At 39.8% G+C, this 21,228-nt stretch overlaps 1 protein-coding gene across 8 annotated transcripts in view; it reads right to left on the reverse strand.

The window, feature by feature from the left end:
- LOC107078318 (early endosome antigen 1-like) overlaps window positions 1-21,228 on the reverse strand; it is a 153,322-nt gene that overhangs the window by 110,793 nt on the left and 21,301 nt on the right. For all 8 annotated transcript variants that reach the window (XM_069190851.1, XM_069190850.1, XM_069190854.1 and 5 more), the window contains 3 exons: window positions 13,067-13,205; window positions 11,663-11,830; window positions 11,299-11,445 (listed from right to left, as the gene is read on the reverse strand). In XM_069190851.1, coding sequence (XP_069046952.1) covers window positions 11,299-11,445; window positions 11,663-11,830; window positions 13,067-13,205 — 454 coding nt within the window. The remainder of the gene's footprint in view (window positions 1-11,298; window positions 11,446-11,662; window positions 11,831-13,066; window positions 13,206-21,228) is intronic.

Below are 21,228 nucleotides of genomic sequence, written 5' to 3' on the forward strand. Positions count from 1 at the left end.
GTTTGTCTCTGGCGTGCCATGTACCTTCTGCAGAATTCAGACCGGCTACATATGCAATAGGCAGAAGACAAGCCAGGGAAAAACATCAGGGGGGGAAAAAAATCTTTGATATTCCTCATATATTTGCAAAATGTTGCGGTTCATTTTTTCAGAATTTTATCAAAAGACATTCATGTTTTTGTTTTGTCTTTTGATGCTTTTCTGCACCCCCTTTCTGCGCTGCGTTTCTGCCTTACAGAAGTAGTTTAATCACGCGTAAGAAATTACTAGCTTCTCTGTTCGTGAAGCATGACATTTCAATTGCACAGCCAATAAAAGTATTACATGAAGAGGGCTGAAATGATTTACTGTCTGGAAAGCCTGAAGACCAAGGTTACCATGGTGAGCTGCCTTTTCCATGTATACAAGGTCAAGTGAAAATGACCTATCCATGTGCAAACCTCAGTCTTATCACATCATAATGTTACTCACGTAACAGATGGGTGTTCTCTGCATTAAATGATTACTTTTTTTTCATTAAACATTTTATGCAAGGAAAACATTCTTCTTTCAACACATGCATAATTACTCAAAAATAACACAAAGAAGCTACTTTTCACTTTTCAGTGGTCATAGTTTTATGAACAGAACAACATATCATAATCCATGTGTATTCCACTCCCTTCCACCCCAAAGACAAGAACAAAGAAGGTATAACTGTCTGTATAGTAATTCTATATCTGGCCTAAGATTTTTGTGCTGGAGCGTAAGTAATCTGAAGTCTTATTCTTGTGCAGAACTGTGCTTTTATAAATGTCTCTAGAATTACACACGCTATAAGAAAATAAAACCCTCTGGGCTATGAATCTGTTGGATTTGGAGAGGTAATCATCAAATATTTAAGATGAAAATGCAGTAACAGATGCTAGCTGTCATGTGTAAGCTTAGTGAATGTTATGACACGGCTTTTAAAACATTTATATGCAGAGCATTTTGATGAAAATATTCATTAACTCACAGGAACCTTTTTGTCTGTTGAGCATCATTGCAAGAATGTGCAAAATATATACACCTACAGAAATGCAAATAATATCAATAAAGACAGTCAAGGCTGTAAAAAATCCTACTGTTAATACATACTTTCAAAAAATGAAAACGCACATTATTTAATTTTGTCTGAATTTAAAAAATAACATCTTATTTTCAAGGTTTCAAAGCAATAAAAACAATTACATTTTAAAAATCAAGATCTGATTCTCAATAAATAAGGATCACTATGTAAAACTAAGGAAACTGCATGTTATTTTTATTTTACCTTCAATTCATCTAACACTTGCTAATGTCAACTTGAAATATTTTGGTGGTTTCAAGGTTTTGTTTTAATTGCAACACAAACAAAAAAAAAAACTCTCCAGTTCACAATATCAAAAAATATTCTGGAAAAAACAAATTTACTTTATAGCATGGAGGTAGAAGTGTTAATATTTGGCAGATTAACAAACTACAGAAGATGCATTTGTACATCATGATTCCACTCTCCAGAGACTCACAGCACCCCGAGTAAAAGGGTACCTGAGGGTAAAGGGTTTCCTTCTCTTTTTAAAACGAAAGTTAAAATTATACACTTTTTAAGCTCCTTGCAAGAGTATTCAGACCCTTCATATGGTGTCCCATTTTGTGAAATAACAAAACAATGCATAAACTTTAACCTAAATTTTACTTAAAACCTCAAAGCTCAAAATGAAGACTTCTAAGCGCAAGACAATGTACAGTAAACATCATCAAAAAATAAATATGTTGATTGCATAAGTACTCCGACTGTGAAATCAATATTTGGTAGAAGCACATTTGGCAGCAATTAGAGCCACAAGTCTTTCTGGGTGAGTCTCTACCATCTTCGCACAGCCACCATTCTGCTTCCTGCAGAGTCTCAACAGGACTCAAGTCAGGACTTCAGCTGGGCCACCCAGTGACATTCACCTTCTTCCTCCACCACGGCAGTGTGAGTCACATTCCTCCTCACGTGCTGTATGTATACAGACGTCAAGGGATGCGTGGTAAAAGGTTACTGTCCACTACTGTCCAAGGAAAAATACATCTTCATTTCTTACCATGGTTATACCTCACATTTCTTCCTTTTCATGCCTTACAATGATTAAACATTAATGCTGTAAATGTGCAATTGGTGATCAAGATTACCTAAATGTGATGTAAAATAAACCACACTTTCTATCTTAAAGGCCTGACCAGCCAATACTGAGTGATGAGCAATGAACGGAGTTTGTACTTGTCTGATTCGGAGTTTCTGTGCCAGTGTTTGCACAGTAATTTAGACTACTGTTTCTATGCCATTGAGTTTGGGTTAGTAGACATTTACTGACTTCTCAAGGAAGCTGCTGATTTCTTATGCAAGCTGCAGCATATAAGATCAAAACAGATGTGCACTATTCTTACTGCAGCCACGTGATCCAGGCCCTCCTGGCAAAGACTCAGATGCCCAGTGATGTATTCAGACTGTTACAGTCACTTCATCATCATCTCTAGAAAAACGAACTGAAAATAAATGTCACTGGTTTTCTTCTTACAAACAACAAGACTACTGTTTTCAGTGACTCCACTTACAACAAGCAGTTCAGCAGCAGCAATAATAATAATAATAATAATAATAATAATCACACAATTTATACAGCTATTTTAATCTAAAAAGTGTTTTACATATAGGAGCCAGCAGCCATATCATCCTGTAACTCACAATGGGCAGCCCCCTGAAGCCCAGCAAGTGTGAGCCTGGTCAGTACCTGGATGGGAGGCCTCCTGGGAAAAACTAAGGTTGCTGCTGGAAGAGGTGTTAGTGGGGCCAGCAGGGGGCGCTCACCCTGTGGTCTGTGTGGGTCCTAATGCCCCAGTATAGACCGGGGACATTATTCTGTAAAAAGGCACCGTCCTTTGGATGAGATGTAAAACCAAGGTCCTGACTCTGTGGTCATTAAAAATCCCAGGGTGTTTCTCGAAAAGAGTAGGGGTGTAACCCCGGCATCCTGGCCAGATTTCCCCTTGGCCCTTACCAATCATGGCCTCCTAATAATCCCCATCTATGAACTGGCTTCATCACTCTGCTCTCCTCCCCGCTGAGAGCTGGTATGTGGGGAGCGTTCTGGTGCTATGAGTGGAGTGTCCAGAAAAGTACTATACAAGCGTAAATAATTATTGTTTTACTATTGTTATGCTTATTATTGTTGTTGGTGTTGAATGAACCACAACCCCAGCCTCTATGCCTCCACTGCACCACTACACACAGATGATATGCAGGAATACTGAGAAACTGCCCCACTAGATGAACTAAGGAGGTCTGACTTAGCAAGCCCAGAGCAGACGTGAGTCAGCCCTACTGTCATGCTTTCACAAACTGCGCCTTGGGATCTTTATCAACTCCGTAATCAGAATCAGCACAGTGTCCAGTCACCATGCTGGAGCGCTGGATTGGACATACTGATCTTGACACCCACTGGTCCAATAACACCGCTTCAAACAGAAACCAGGTCTGCCTTTGAGGTCTCTGTCATCAGCAGTGCGGACCAGGTTCAGACTTGCTTAGCTTCCAAGATGTAATGAGGTCAGACTGGGAAGCATTAACACTCCTGTTCTGAAAGGAGAAGTTCTGGAAAAAAAACGCAAAGGAAAAATAAATGAATAAACAACGCTAATGAGCACTGGCAACAAAGAAGGTGCACCTTTACGACTCCTACTGAGAATATATGCCATTATAAATACAGAAACATTAGTAACAGCAAATGGGGTGATTTAACTATTGTAAGCCCACATCAGGTCCTTAATGTTAACCACCAGACAAGCCATACCTGCATGTTTCTATCAGCCCGACTGAACGCGAGTGCAGTCCCCTCAGCACACAGCACAGCACACAACCAGTCTTCTTGGCTCTTCAGTGCAAGGGCTTAGCAGTGACTTTTTAACTCGACTTTGTGGCATCCATTAGGTAAGAAATCTTTTCAATGACTGGCACTCATTTCGTGAGGTACAGTCTGAGGATTTTGTGATGCTGTTGTTTACACAGTGCACACAAACAAACTTTGAACACACCCACGGGACCTCCATTTCACCCATGGCAGCCCCTAAACACTTGCCAATATTCCTCCAGATTTTTTCCTTTCAGTTTGAATGCAGATGATAGGTCAGCATAATATATGTTTTGTCATAATTTTTCAATGATCTTCCTAGGAAGTTAGTTCTTAAAAAGGCCTTGTAAATTTTTATTTCAAACAGCAAAATCTGTTTGTGCCATAAGATAGTCGGCGTACAGACATTAAAAACATGCCAGGCAGTGAAAAGCACAGAAACTGATCAGAATACTTTTAAAATGGGATTGGTGTACTACATCCCTACTGAAGGTATTCACCTATGCTCACATCACAGCAGTTCAAAGGTAAAAAAACTATTTCCACCCAACAGAAGAATCTTAATAAATACTTATTTAATCAACACTTATGAAGCAAATCCCATGTGTAAAGGCTGCTACTTTTCTTAATGTACTGTTATAACCTTAATTTAACCTTGAGGTTTTCTCCTGTGCATTAACTCAGTTAGCAGATTATCTTATTTCCATGTTCGACACATTACCTCACTAAATTGCATATCACATTGTTACAGAAGCATCAGAAGCTAATCTTAAACTTGTCTCATCAGCATTAACACTTCAGGGCCCAAAGCGGTAGGCTTCAACAACAAAACAGGTACTGATGATGCAAACAGGCAACCCTTTAAAAGTCTTAAAAACTTTTGGGTTTCTGATGTGTCTTAATTGCTTAATGAGCTATCCATATTAAAATCAGTACATCTCTAAATATGTTATGCAAAACAAAAAAAGGGCTGGGGTCATTTAATTCAAAGACAGGAGAGAAAATGTCCTCAGTGGTGAAAACTATATGGGGACACTATACTGTAAACAGGCGCCGTCCTTCGGATGAGACGTAAAACCGAGGTCCTGACTCTCTGTGGTCATTAAAAATCCCAGGGCTCTTCTCGAAAAGAGTAGGGGTGTACCCCGGTGTCCTGGCCAAATTTCCAATTGGCCCTTACTAATCATGGCCTCCTAATAATCCCCCTCTATGAATTGGCTTCATTACTCTGCTCTCCTCCCCACTGATAGCTGATGTGTGGTGAGCGTTCTGGCGCACTATGGCTGCCGTCGCATCATCCAGGTGGATGCTGCACATTGGTGGTGGTGGAGGGGAGTCCCCATTACCTGTAAAGCGCTTTGAGTGGAGTGTCCAGAAAAGCGCTATATAAGTGTAAGCTATTATTATTATTATTATTAAAAGGAACCAATGTGTAGTATTTGTCCAGTCACCTTAACAGTTCTGTATGTTCGGGGGCCATCCACAGTTGCAATCACTACAAATTTCAAATGCTTGTTAAATCAATGTTTTAAAACAAATACTGAATTAAATTAAAGTCACTTTACAATTACAATCATATTTCTAATTATCCCAGCTTCAGGATTGGCCCCAGTTTCACATTGATGTTTATGCTCTGTATTATACAGAGGAGCTTTCAACAAGTCTGGGCCATCAGAGAGCATCACAGACAGGAGCGGACCAGCTTGAGTATAACTGGACACCGAGGGGAACTCATCATTTCTAATTTTACCATTCCTTTGTCTCATTTTGGTCTAGTTTCCACATCACTTTACTAAGCCTGGAAAATGACCGCGATACAGGCTTCTTACACCCACATTACGACGTGGTGAGGGCACAACTTAACATAAAAAATGTAAAAGTTAAACCCAACCCAACACAAAAACTATGACAATTTAGACATGGTAAGATTTCACAAGCACAAAACTATTAAATAAAGGAACGTTTTAAAAGTTCAGTTCAAAACTGGTACAGTTATAAACTGAACTCCACATGTTCACAGCACATTTTCACAAGCTTTAATTACAGGTAAAATGAACTCCTGTGACCCCTAACACTTCCACTCTCAGAAGAAAAACCAATGCCATCCATGTGAATGCATCAATAATTTGTGACAAAAAATAAAATGTAATACAGGGATAAAGATTTCTTGCTCACTTAAGTATAGCAGATTCTCCGAGAACAGTAGAAAAACGTAGGAAATACAATAATAAAAAATAATGAGTATATCCCTGAAGCTTTTTGCACATCATAATCCATTTCCAGAATTCTAAATATACTAGGTAATGGTTATTCTTTGCATAAAATTGTCTTATAAATTACAGCCTCTTGCTAAGGAGATTTACTTATGTCCTGGGGCTTATCATGTTTAAACAGAAATATGTTTCCAGTTTTCAAGGATTATGTCTTAAAAAAGAGCTATGTAAATACATTCAAATAATTAAACCAACTGCACGCAATAATTGTGATTTTCACGCATTAGAAAAGCGCTACATGAAGTCTCTAAAGCAACTGTGCTCAATTTTAGAAAATGTTATCAAATGTGCAGTGGAAGAAAGCTTAGCTATTAAGACAATTGAAAAGCACCTTAAATGCCATTATGCTTTTTTACACAATTATTTACAGTGTATGGCTTACTTAAATATGTCAAAGGGTGAAATGCACTGTTTTCTTTCAAGCATTCCATAAAGAAAATTATGATCATATTCACCACTATTAGTTTTGTCTGATTCACAGCTTTCATTCAATGCAACAGGAAAGTCCAACCATTACATCTGAAATGTAATTATATGTTTTTCTTTAAAAAAATTAAACAACTGCACGTATACACTGCACATTTCTTTGAGGGCATAAAGGTAATGTTTCAGCATGACTGTATGGGAATAGTTATACGTATAGGCCTTATGGTGACTGGCAGATAGTTCTTACACTGCGCTTTGGGTGTGAATCTCAGGGTCTAATAAGCACAGTAGAGAACAGTGAGCAGCTTTAAAATATGTTCTTCTCTCAACAACGTCCTCCTAATCCTATAATATTTTGCTATTTTTTTTATTTATTATTACGACTGTTTGGGTTTCTAGGTTTGCTGTAAGAAAACAGGGAAGGTCCATCCGTCTAGCACAGTTTCTTTTCTAATATATGAGAATACCATCCATTGTTTCAGGAAAGAGATCTCATCTTCCACTTAGTCTGTTCCTTCCGTGGTATCACACAAGTGCTATCTCACCTGCAAGTTAAAATTCACCTTTATGAATTTCAAAGGCTTCTGTTAATGGAAGAGGGAATCTGCTTAATGTTGAAAAGGAACTACCCGTTTAATTAGACAATTTAGTAGGGAATCCTCAAAATGGAATAAGAAGAAGAAACCAGGCTTGAGGTGAATGCTTTTACCTGGGCAAATTTTTTATTCACTGCGCAAAATATAATACTGCCAATTAACATGAACTATAAAACAAAACAAGTAGATTATGTGGCAGAATCCTTAACAAACATCTGTGGAAACCCGTGTCACTTGACCCTTGACCACGGTACAACCGGATGGTTCCCATGGGTTCAGAAACAAGACTATTATGCTGAACAATCTTGACTTTGAAGGAACTAGAAAAGCAGGCAGTTTTGGTGGCTTCCAAGCTGGCACAGGGGGAAAAGAGTACAAAGCTATAAAGCTTCTCCTATCTGTGTGAACGTGCACCAATGAAGAAGTCCCAGTAACAAACATTTTCCCTTTAATAAAAGGACGCTTTTACAGAGACAATTTGCCACATAAATTAAGAAACAGTTACATCTGTAAATTTCAACTAAAACTGCACATACTGTAAGTGGGAATGACCCTTACTGGATAAGGTTTATTCTAATGGACAAATTACAGAATTACTGTGACAGCAGATCTCCCCAGAAGGATTAATACTCCGGTTTGCAAGGATTAACCAAGGCAGGAGGCTGCAGAGAAGGATCAGAGATAGAAATGGATAGTGCCTAATTTCGGCCACACCACAGCAGGTCAGCTCAGCGCCAGCACCCCTGTCCGATGTGAAGTCATGTCTGGAGAGTTAAAATCCAAACACCTCGCACACAAACGTGTGGTTACAAGCCAGGCAGTGCTACATCAGCTACAAAAAAACAAGTCATTGGATTTAAGGATTGTCCTGCTGGCTGGCAGAGGTGTGGTGCTGCGGCTGACTACCCCGCTCTCGGGTCCAGGGTTCGATCCAAACCGGTGTGTTCACCTGCTCTCCTCCAGTTCCCCACCCCCCTCTTCCAACGACCTGGACTCTTATTCATTACAAAGTTATTAGGAGTCTCCCAGCAGTCTCTGGGCGTGTGTCCTGTCCTGAGGGAAGACACGTCTTGCGCCCCGCGAGTCCAGGACGGGCAGTACCCCAGTACCCCTAGCCTGACCAGGGATGGGCGGGACAATTCAGGATCAGTTCTGAGAAACTGCTTCTGCAAACGCAAACACTGTAAGGAATTATTACCCTCGGTGTTCAAGACGTCACCCAGTCGTGGCATTCCCTTAGCCACATGGCCTTCGTAATATACGGTACACCTCTGGTCCTCCGTGAACACTGCGTGTACTGCTCTGAGGAGGGTTTGACTGGACAGCACACTTTCAGCTCTGTTCTCTGATCACTGTGAAGTCTTTGTCTGCGACCGCAATGCAGTAGAAATGTTTCAAGCAACAATGAGGTTTATACATGTCTGTAAGCAGGCAAATAACAGTTATAAAGCTATTTTCTGGTTCTGTATTAAGCGTTCATAGAGGATCAATTAACACGAGTATTTACCATACAGGGTTACCGAAATACGTCATTGGCGAACAAGCTTGCCCTCGGGGACAAAAAAAGCTGTAAATTGACTTTTCCTTAAATACATAAATGTCTAATTCTTGCTTATATTTTCTGTTATCTTCGAATACACGCTGCGAGCTTGTTACTGCGCCACTGCTGAGACAAAGCCAGGAGAGCGATATTGGCTGTTTTAGACAGATGCTGCTCAGGATGAAGCCCCAGTGTAGAAGTGCACATTCAAGCTGAAGGATCATTGATGGCACTGTCACTGCACGGCCTTGGCAAAATGTCAACAACTAGAGGGGATTTTTTTCTTTTGATCGCAGCACATCGCCAGATTTAACTCGAATACAAAAGCTTTCAAGAGCCCCCAACGCTCCACTAAGGTTAATGATATCATTTGTATTATTTGCATATTTAATTACGCTCCCTGTTAAGAATAAGTGCTGTTTATTCAATTTGCTCTATTTTCTAGTTGGCTCGTTTTCAACAAAAATCACTGAGCCACACTGAGGATTAGCACGCATTTACCAGATGCGCCAAAACATATGCTAACAACCAAATGCTTTTCAAACAAGATGTCTTTAATCTTTCATTAACGTTGTGCCATGTTGCAGGGCATTCTGCCAGCAACATGCTGGCAATACAGGCAACAGCGGGATTTCACCTCTCTCCTCTCCATGAGTCAGACGAGTGGTCAAATTTAATGTATCATCAGGAACGACAGCGCGGATTTTCATAATACACAGTTACATTTTCTAAAATTAAACATTTTTAAGCCAGAGGCTACAAGGACAATAAATTATTCATCTCCACTTTACAAAGAAACATTAATCAATTACAAAGATATAAAGAAATTAAATACCGGGAAGAAGACAAGAATTTCATTTTCTTATGCAGAAAATGCCGTGCAAAGTATTTCAAAATCAATACTTTTAATATAATGGTGACAGTATTAACTTTTAATTTTCAATCTGAACACTTCAGCAAAACACAGAAGCAGTGCAGACCCAGGTAAGACAAGCTATTCAGCATGTGTGACAGATTTAAGCAGATCATCATTGACTGAATTTCGATTTACAGAACTTGACCTCAGCAAAGTCAAAATACGGCTGAAATAAAAAAAAACAAATGACACTTTCCATTTTGGAAATAGTGCTTCTCTCTGCGTCAGTCCTGTGATTTTAAAGATAGGTGCGAGCACCAGGCAATACCACAATGAGGTTTTTTTATATGTCCTATTAAAGTAGCTAATATGTGATTACTTTGCAAGAGTATACTGTTTTCTCACCTGCATAACATTATAGTCTCTGCAGGTCATAATCTTATAAAATCACTAGGCTCAACCCAGCTTCATCCTTGGCTATATGGGCTCGGTCCAGACCGATTACTCTTCAATACGTTTGGTACCATTTAAAAAAACTCAGAAAATCACGTCTTTCCTCCTGCCGTTCTTCCGAAGGCTGCTGGGATACGAGGCTAAGGGGCCGGAGGACGTACAAGTTAGCCAACAGCTAAAACAAAGGTGAGGTTACAAGTGGCTCTGAAGCAGCAGGCTCTCCTACTCTAGTCTCTGTAACAGTCCTTGGGCAAGAGCCTCAGATAAAAGCCTTATCCTCATTAGCAGCAGCTGTATTAAAACAGGCTGCCGTAACTTCAACGGCTTATAAATATAGATAAAGCACAGTGAGGAATGCTGTGAAATGTTAATATTTTATTTTGACATGCAAAGTTGCTGCTGACAGCTGTTGCCCAAGTCTTCCGAACTGTCGCAGCGGGTAGGGTCTCCGGAGGCGGACACGCGGCTCCGAGAGGACACGTCCTCCTGTGCTCCGTAAATCCCGAGGCAACAGCCAGTACACACTGCTGACAAACCTCCACTTCTGTCTCCCCGTCCCCGCACACAGCAACTTGTCCCAAGAACTCTTTAATGGATAGAAGGCGGAAAATCCCGAAGGAAAGAGTACTTTGGTTCTACAACATTCAATGGGATACCAGGGACAGAGGCTTGGGCTCATATAAAATATTTACCTTCACTACTGCTTGAAGATACACAGGGCATGACGGAGGCTTTAAAACGGCCCCTCCAACTAGATTTCAGTGGATTCCGTACAGGAATACAAGTCTACAGTTCTGAGTGGAATTGCGATGTTAGGGCAAACAGCACTTTTCTAACATACCAGTATATTCTTTATGAACATAAATCATTATTTTAGAATTGGTCTTTCTTCTCCTTCAATTTCAGCTCCCCTGGTGAGACACCCCAGGTTAGGAGAAACAACAGGACTACCTGTAACGTGGTGGCTGCACCAGGAAGGATTCAATCAAAAACTAGATAAATACAACTTGTAGTAATATTTTGTGGATATCTCGTATCAGAAAAGAGCACATGTTAAAACTCATTTATAAATAATTTAGATTTCTATAGATGGGCACAATCTATTAAGTATGGCATGACCACTCATTTCTGAACACTATGCTGAGGAGTGAGCTCACATGGCACTTTGAATGCACTCCAAAGTACGCTGTGTTACATCAGGAAAACACCACAGGAAGGCAGCCAGAAGGAGACAGGGTGACATGAATTCATTCCCACTTACCTCTTCGGTCAGCATCACTGTTTTGTCCTCAAGATTCCTGCTCGACTTGACTAAAGAACTAGTCTGCGCATCCTTGGCCACCATTTCCTCCTTCAGCTGTCCAGTCACCTCCTGCAACTCCTTTACCTTCTTCCTCTGGCTGGACAGCTAGTGCACAAACAGCATTCCAGTTTCAAACAAAGCAAAACTTGTCTGGTTCAGTCCCTGAGTAATTCTTCAAATCGACGGTCCTAAAAAAACCTTGGTATGCAATGTGTATTTTTTTCCCTGCACAGATTAAAACTAATCTGATCACTAGAAATAAAAATAAGGAAAATAATTAAAAGACAATTGAACCTTTCCCCCTAGAAATCAGAATGGTTACCTCATTCTGCGTATCAGTTGCACCCTGCTGAGCCAGCTGAAGCTCTGTCTGGAGTCTGGTGATCAAGATATCTTTCTCTGCAATCTGAGCAACATTTTCTAACTGAAGCTGGTGAAGAGTCTGTAACTTGTTTTGCAGTACTGAGAAGGCACCATCTCTCTCTGAGGCCTGGAAGACAACAATCAGGTGTCTAATAACTGACACTTGACTCATCAAAACACTTCTTTCACAAACCACAGTCTTCACTCTATATATATATATACACACACAATTAATTTATGCTTGGTTCTCAATTGTAGTCCTAAATATTTGTCGATCTGTTCTAACGTTGTCATATATAATAGACTGAATATGTCTGATCTGCACAACCAAAAAATGAAAAACTTTCTATTGGGCTCCGAAGTAGCTCAACCCATCAAGGTGCTTGAATGATGTGAAAGCGAAGGTCTATAACCCAAGAGGTGCAGGTTCGAGTCTGGGTCACGTCACTGGGCAACTGTTACCAGAATCCCCCAGACGATGGTGCACAGTGAGCTGAGAGCCACAGACGGCAGTGTGGGATTGGTCAGCCAGAGTTTTCTTGCTTTACAGAGACACAGCGCCCCCTGCAGGGTACTGGGGTGCTGTCTGTGAGGAGCGTGCCTCTCCTGTGATCAGTGCAGGGCTGTGCTGCCTGCGAGGTGCTAAAACACCTGCGACCCACAGGTGGGCAGGAGGGAGGAGTCTGCCTGCGTTTCCTCATTCTCCCGTGTGCTGCTAAGCATTTCAGAACCACGGGCTGAGATGTGAAAAACAACTAATACTCCACATTGCCTGGGTACAACAAGAATCATGGCAACTGTATTTAAAAAAAAATGATGAAAGTTGCAGATCTGTCTGCTCCACTAATTTAAAAATCGTAAATATAATGTGCTTAATACATACCTAGGGTATAATGGCAGGGTTCAATAACATGGTACTGTAAGTCACTGCAGTTTCTGTGTTATTTTCCTAATTTCATATCCTCAGAATGCAATACTTTCTTTCTGCAATTAGAATTTCCCCCATCTCCACTATATTGTAAAATGGGTTGTCATAAAAACCTTGAAGACAATGTATATTTATACCACTCAACACTCTTAAATCTGTAACAGCATAACCCACAGACAATAAAACAGCAGTTTGTAATTTTGTGACACTTCATAAGGAGGTGTGGGAAGCTGTAAAACTAAATTTCAATTGATTCGGTATTTAGAACCTCCAGGGCATAAATGTTTGTGCTTCAACACATGCAGAGAACATTGTTTTATATTCAACACATGTAAAGCTTATGGTAAAAGCACCAGAACAATATCGTAAACCTCTGCTACTGTTCAAACCTACGTGATTTCCATGCACTCAAGAACAAAAATGAAAAAACAGTACCTCGTCCACACCTTTGGCGTTCATCAGCAAACCCTTTTTAATCTCCTCTTGCAGACTGCGGATAGTCCTGTCCTTGGTCTTTAACTGGGACTTGAGATCCTCAACATGAGCCATCATGATCATATCTTCTTGTTTAGGACTATGTGAAGGACACTATATTTAGCATCAGCAATTTAAAGCTTTAAATGAAATGTCTTTAAATGAAAAAAAATACTGTACTGCTTTTCCATTATCAAAATGCAAATATAGATTTAAAAAAAAAAAACATGTACTCAATTCTTATACTAAGAAATGAAAAATGACTTATCCTGTACACAAGAAAATCCCCTAAGAAGAAGATGCTCATCGTTACAGCACATCTAGGTTTTGATGAAAGAACTGCTAGGAGTGACGGTAATAAATAAAAAAAAATCAATACTTAAAAAAGCATTAATAACGCCTTTTGTTTTCTAATTACAGCAGCCCAAATTCAGGCAGGATGCAATAAAAGTTCTAATGACACCTCTCTAGCGATGGTTAGATTGAGGCTGAAATGGGAGGCTAATTACAAACTCTTAATTAAAGTCCCTTTCTAGATTATACATGTTCTTTCCCAGTTCTTGTACCCCTGGTGAGTACAGTAATTGCTATTTAACGATTCATGCATTCTTCATGGTCATCATGTCTTTCGTCTTGTTTCCTGCTTCTTTCTTTAATTCCTAGCTGATCATTATGTCAGGGGGAGGTAGAATTCATTTTAACACCTGGCTCCGAGGCTGATATTTCTGATGCAGACTGTCAACCAAAAAAAAACCTTTCCCATTCCCAGCTTACTGAAAGCAAACATGAGCCCTGGTAGTGTTAGAAACAGCAGAGAACCATACTTTCATCTTTACACACAGCAGGAGAAATGTCTTCCTCCAGATACATGCCAAGTTGGCATGTTAACAAGTGGCTTTTGAAATAATGTCTTCTGCAAGAGGATTAGAGGATAACTGCAGCTAGTTTATCTCAAGAGATCTGGCAGAGAGAAGACTGTCCCTCAACTGGTCAAGATGAGAACTTAGTAAAGAGGAAGAGCACTATGGATATCAAGATGGGGTGAATGAGGATGAGCTCTTATAATGCAGCTAAATACATAAAAAACACACTTCTATCACTAACAGGGATTACCTTGCCTAAATTATACAGTAGATTGATAAGCATTAATTTACAGTAAATTAATAAGCATTTTCAAAATTAGTTCTGAGCTTTAACAATATCTGTTTTTGTTTTGCAAGGAAAAATATTCAAAGAAGCTTTTGTTTTATCTTTGAAATGGTATCTAAATTTGGGATATTAAAATTAAAAAATATATATATTTGGGACAGGTGATGAAGAGAATGCAAACATTTTGGTTTTTGGTGTGTGTTTTCACCAGCTTTTGCTTGGAAAAAGTACTATTCATTCAGTTTAAGCTAAAACTACTTGGGAATTCTTTTTCTTCTGGAAGCAATTAAATGAACCTAAATGTGCACTGTAATATGTAATGCCCCCTCTAGACTAGCTTGTCTGAAATGGAGTCAAACAACGCGCTTGCCTTATTTGTGAAATGTTATTATACAGCCCACTCCCTAACAAACCCTCAGTCTAAGACAGGTTTTATTAGGATTAAAAGGAAATACAAGGCTTTAGCCTTTAAAAGTATATTTTAAACAGTATCATAGTTTTTGCTTTCTCATTTAATGCAGAAACCGTACTTTGTGATAAAAACAGCTGAATAAATGAACACCTACTGACCTGAAAGACACAATACCTGTAGGACCCCAACAGAAAGATTTTAAACACGCGAAGGAAATGGCGACAGCAGCACGGCTCCTAAGTAAGGCTCAGGACAGGGACAGAAAATCTAGGTAGCCCAGTCCAAGCCACGTTAGGAAGATGCTTTACTGTCTTTCAAAGGATTTTCAAGGACAGCAGAGCAATATTGACCTTGACACTCTTCTGGCAGCCAGAGGGAGAGAGGGTAAGCTCACCCCTCACGCTGCAGGCAGACCCGGGGCTCCCGACCTGGGTAGTGGGTGATTTTAAAAAGAGCTAAGGAAAAGGAAAAACTCCTGAAGATTAAGAAAGAAAATGCTCAACAGCTATTGGGGTCTTACTCACAATACAGCAATTAATTAAGAGAAATAAGATGGTTGCCAGCTAAGCTTTACATTGGGAGGAAAAAAAAGGAAAGGGATTCATACAGAATTTGTAGGCAGTGGTCCATTTAGTAACAATAACACAGATCTCCATTGGTAAGTCACATAAATGCAGAGCAAGCCTTGACATAGAAAGCAAGGCAGAGCCCAGGAGAATAAGAGAATTATGGCCATGGAAATTGACAAAGTTTTTGAAAACCTGTACTTTCTGCAAGCAGTGAAGGAAACAGCGCATGAGCCCTACAGAACACATCCAACGAAGAAAAGCAGTATAAGAAGATTAAATATACGTAGGGATGTGTTCAGACCCCTGATGAGCCTAAGCTAACATTTTTAACTTTTTGTAGCATGCATAGTTATCACTTCCTAATAGGATTTTTAAAATGTATTTGAAAAGATTTACTTCTTCGTCGGTGGCAATTTAAATGCCATGTAATCTGAAACAAGTGAAATGTGCTTATTTAACATTGCAGGGGAAACAACTAGAAGGTGAAGATTATGCTGACCACTGAGATCCAGAATGCTTAGACATATTACTAGCTGTGTGCCAGTGTCTCCCAAAGCTTTTACCCCGATACAAATAACGTCACTGAAACACAATTTACAGAAAAGAAAGGTTTCTATTTTTAAAAACTGGATGGGTTTTTTTCTATACTGGTCCTGATTCCTAGTCACGGCTTCAAATTGCAGTTCATAGTCCCACATGCCCAGAGGGCATGAATTCACCCCATCATTTGAGACATGTCTGCACCACCACACTGTGGAACACAGACCCAAAATGTCATCACATCACTGACCTTATTGGGCCACGTGGACGCAAGATTAACATGGTATACAATTAAAGATTTATCACCACTTGCATATGTCACAGTATATCACATTAGAGTGAAACCACCAGGAACAGCCCTGGAAATTTCAGCATTTCCTCAACAAAGGGGTTTTGTTTAGGCTGATTTCTATGCACAATAATTAAAATTCAATTGCTGCTGCAGTTACTTTATTTTATGAAAGCAGGTATAAAGAAAATATCTACATTTAAAATTTGTCATTAGAATTGTACTCTTCTGTATAAAAAAACTGTATGAAATGTAAAAACCATTAAAAATATTGTTCACGAATAACCATAAAAAATTAACAAGAATTTTTAAATGACATAAAAAACCCTGAACTCTGCCTCACTCTGTACTCATAAACACAAACATATATATGTATAAAGAATATACCTATTTAGACAGTATAAAGGTTATGTTTTCTGCTATTAAAACAATCTTTTCACCACAGTAATAAATATCAGCCTCTTTAATGTGTCTACTAAGTACTGTAATAAATGAATCACATAAACTAAGGTAAAATTAGAACACTGTTTTATAAATTATATTATGTCAGGCTGACAAATGCTAGAACCTGTTATATTTAGCAACTAAGTGTCTAAATGATCATTCAGCACTCACAGGCTTGAAAAAAAGCAGCCGGCTTTGTTGGCTATAAAACGGCTGCTCGATTTTTCATACTGTCATTCTGCTCTATTAGCAAAGCCTAACACAATTAGTTATGAATATGCAGTAATAACATGCAAATTGTTCCCTCACAATTGCCCCTAGGCAGTGGTCTTTGCCTTTCTAAGCCCGATTCTTTCTACATCATTACAGCAGCTTGGCATAATTCATCAGAATAAAAAACACCTCCGCCGTACTGCATGTGCCTGGCTAGTGTACCCATCAGTGGTTGTTAACCGTTCTGTGACAATAGCCACATTAGCGATGCCGTCCCAGTCCCTGCCACTCTGCCACTTGTACACGGCTCCCTTGGGTAATGTTAGACACTACATTTGAGCCTGCCAGAACAATTAACCCCTCTGTTAATTAGAAGGAAATGTCAGGCACGCAGATGGTACAAGCTGGCACCACGCCATCCCGCCCACTGCTGTTGAAAGCAGGCTACCCTGCTGCTGACAGCTGCTCAGCTGCGTCCTACACCAGCAGATGTCAAAACTTTCCAGCTGAGGAAGACTCCACTGGCCGGGGAGGGGGGGGCCGGGGGCCACAGCTCTAAATTCAAGAAGGGCAATGTGTAGACACACGGGTGTACGGGGCTAAATGGATGCAGCTGTGCGAAGGTAATAAATCCAAACTATTTCTCTGCTTTTGTCCCTGTAAGTTGCTATCTGATAACCGTAAATAAACTCAGAGGTTTACAAACGAGAGGAGACCCGTTCAGCCCCCTTTGATCACGAGTGCCTTATTGATCTGAGGATCTCATCCAGCCTGCTCTTGGACCTGTCCCAGACTTCTACATGTCCATTCCCGGTTCTGAATGCACCTCCCCGACACCTTTCCACTTGTGTCCCCTGGTTTGGGGTTCTGTGCCCACTGGGGTGACTTTGCCAGAGTCTTGGGGCATCAGGTCCCTTCATAGTCTTCTCTGTTTCTAATCTAGGAGGGTTCAGTCCTTTTACCTGTGAGTGTAGGATGTTCCTGTAAGTCTGGGAACGTCATTGCTTGCTCTACCTTCTACCAGGCCCAGAGCAGTAACACCCTTTTGAACACCGTAACCAAACTTGTACAGAATAAAACTATTGTGTGCGTTGTACACGTTTAACATAAAATAACACAATTTGAATTGCATAATTTTAACTTGATATCTACTTCCTTAAGTAGCCTTTTCAAACATGTATTTGGACATGAATAATGTTCTAACGCCAAGAGAGTCACAGGGTGTTGGCACACATACTGTAAGCAGACAAGCTATGCTCACTATACAAACTGCAGTTTGTATATCTGTTTGACCAACACAAAAGTTAACACGACAGTCTCTGGCTTTATGAACCCCTTCACAAGTCTAATTTCAGACCTCAGGGCTGAAAGCCACCACAACGGAGTTATTTAACCTACACCTGATGTCTTAACAGTCGTAACGCAATTGCGTTTCTTTGGAATACAAACATCTGTGGTCTAAGCAAAGTGCAGAAGAGAGCCGGAGAGACAACCTTACCCGTTAAACTGTCATGTGCTGTGAAAGCTGGCTAGCCTGGGGAGCACCCAATTCTACACAACCCTGCCAGACTGCCTTCGCCTCCTAACCCCCGATGCGCCCCATTCCACACTCTATAGCCGACTTGCTTCACCGAAAAGCAGGGCAAAGCAACACCTCTCTTGAATGCTTCCTAAGGATTACGCCACTTGACTTTCCTCTTTATTATTGTTAATGATTTGATCCCCCTGTGCTGGTGCAGGCGATGCTCACATCTGTTCCATGTTTACCATCCCACATGTTCTGTGAATGCAGCAGACAGAAGGGCTGTCACCATGGCCAGAAGCCCTGTACGTCCATCACACGACACCCAGCTCTGCAGCACGCCATACATATGGAAACGACAAATTTGCCTATACCAGCTTCTTCTCAACCTTTGTGCAAAATCAGTATAAACATGCCACTGCCTGCATTTCCGGGATTTTTTTGTTTCCATTGTTGAACTCCAAACATACAATTTTCATCGCTTCTACTTTTCATCTGGCTAGATTTGTGGTGAGGTCTCCTTTTCTCCTGTCCTTTTCTGAGGCACTGTAACAACATCCCCAAATCCACGACACACTGTGGCAAGCTGTGGCAAGCAGGAATCGGTTCAAATACAAGCTCTAATCGCTCACATTCATCCACTTTTCTGTGAAATGGGCAGTACAGAATTTAAGATTTGTTATCTCAGAAACGTTACTGCTTTACAATGTTTTAAATACAGTGTTTCAGACTCATCAGGAATTTTTGTACAGTCTTACTCCCCAGATTGCATGTACTACAGCACACAAACACTGACCTGCCATGGAAACTTCTAAACACCTATAAAAATTAGGTTTCTTTGACACTGTTTTTCATTCTTTAGATGCTTATAACATAACTTTAACTATAACTTTTTACAGCTAGTCTTTCTTAGCCCAGCAGTGTTCCTTAGCTTTCCTGTTCCCGCCGAAGATCGAGGGTTTCCCAGCCATGGCAATCTGTGTAAATGCAGGAACTGCAGTGTGGCAGGTGGTCTAATCCAGGGCATGTGATAAGATTCAGGTAAGACTCTTTCTTCACTACAGTAGAACTGGCTTTTCTCATTCCCACTGTAAATACTGCCATAGGTCTCTCCAGACAGTGAATAGACACACGCATATTCACCTACAAGTTGTGCTTACATCTTTGTACAAACTACCTACATTTTCCCAAGGCTTTGGGTCTCATAAATATTTTTTGTTAGGCAGAATCCCTTATCCGTGAGGCTTAAAACCTGCACAATGCTTGCATTACGTTGAAACGCAAAGGAAACAGTAGATATGATGGCATGTGAGCCCAGGAAAATAAAAGAAACAGAAACAATTAGGTCAGCACAAAGCTGGGAGTGCAGCACCAAGTGGCATGCAAAACCCAAACAAAAAATGAAATAAACACTAAACAATCTCAAGAAATATTATGTCAGAAAACCACAACAAGGTATTTCAGGAATCCCAATTAGAATAGGAGATGTTTTCTGCAAATAGACAATTGTCCATCTTGCCAACTCTGCAGCTGTATCTCTGCATTTACAAAGACCATCCTTTTAGTCTGCATTTGTATTTCCATTTTCATATAGAGAAAGAAGAGCAACAAAGTGCCCTTCTTCGCAAAATCCAGTTGTTCTTCCATAAACTTGCATAAACAGGATATGAAATGCTGTCCAGACATAATCCAAGCAAAATATTGCACCAGCAAATTCAATAAGAATAAACAATTTTTAGATCATCTTTAAAAGCTTTCAGTTAAAATGTTAAAATGTTAAAAGCATTCAGAAAATGTTAGCATTTACATATCAGTCAAAAAAAAGACCACTGTCAATCTAGAATACATACATACTCATTCGCACACATACAGCATGTTTAGAATAAATTAGTACACAAGATGCTAAGTGAGAGACTTCCGATTTGAGGTCTTTTCAATGCATGAACCTACAGACAGTACACTTGCGATATAAGGAATCTTCATGGGTGAGGCTCTTACCTAGTTTATCACTCATCATTGAACAATGGCTTCCACTTTTTAAAACTGTTTTATTCTGATCAAGCTTAAATATATTACTGTGCTTCCATGAACCAAATGATTATGCATGTAGAAAATTGACAAAAATAAACGGGCTTAATATTTCACTTTTGGAAAAAATAAACTGGTATCTTTAAAAAGACAGTAGTGCTTTTTGATTTGGGTTCTAAGTTAATGAAAGCAGCATTCTATTGCTTTGAAAAACAGTTTTACTGATTTAAACCTTTTAGCGAAAACCTAGAAGCTAAAAAGTGTGCCTGTGCCGTTTTTAGCATTTTAAAGAAAGCAGAACATATAAAAACAGAAGGAAAAGCAGGAGAGCAGATGACTGCCATACAGATATAAGCTATGGAATGGCACCTGAGCAATTCCATGAATTACTTGTGACTGCGAGTCTGGGTCGTTGCACTGACTCTCCTGCCACTGTGTAGCATATTGATTTGTTTGCTTCACTAAATAAGAAAACGGCTTTTATTGAAAACAAACAGAAAAAGTCAATATCGGAAAAGTGTGGTATCTGCCTCCACGCAAGTCTCATCAGAAAGTGAAATTTTATAACACGCCTGACAATTTTACTATGGCTTCAAACACTACATAATTAAGTCTGCTGACTATTAAAGAAAATGCATTAAGATTCAGCGTTGTGATCTGGCCTTTGTATTAAACTACTTAATTATAACCAGATTGTCCTACAATTGCATGAGTTGGATATGTGCGTCTTTGCTCTGAAGGTAAATACATATTGTTCGAATGTACTTGCACAGAAGTAAATCTCCTGAGGAATTCAAGAAATTCAACCCAGCAAATTCTACTGTTAATCTTATATTAGTGCTCAAAAGTTCTTGTGTTTAAAGTATTGTCAACAGACCCCAATAACATTTATGATGACAACAGCATTAATCTGTTGGAATAACTGTGGCTTGTGCTTTCACTAACCACGTTAGTCAC

The sequence above is a fragment of the Lepisosteus oculatus genome, chromosome 6 (assembly GCF_040954835.1).
Source record: "Lepisosteus oculatus isolate fLepOcu1 chromosome 6, fLepOcu1.hap2, whole genome shotgun sequence".
In the NCBI taxonomy this organism is placed as follows: domain Eukaryota; kingdom Metazoa; phylum Chordata; class Actinopteri; order Semionotiformes; family Lepisosteidae; genus Lepisosteus; species Lepisosteus oculatus.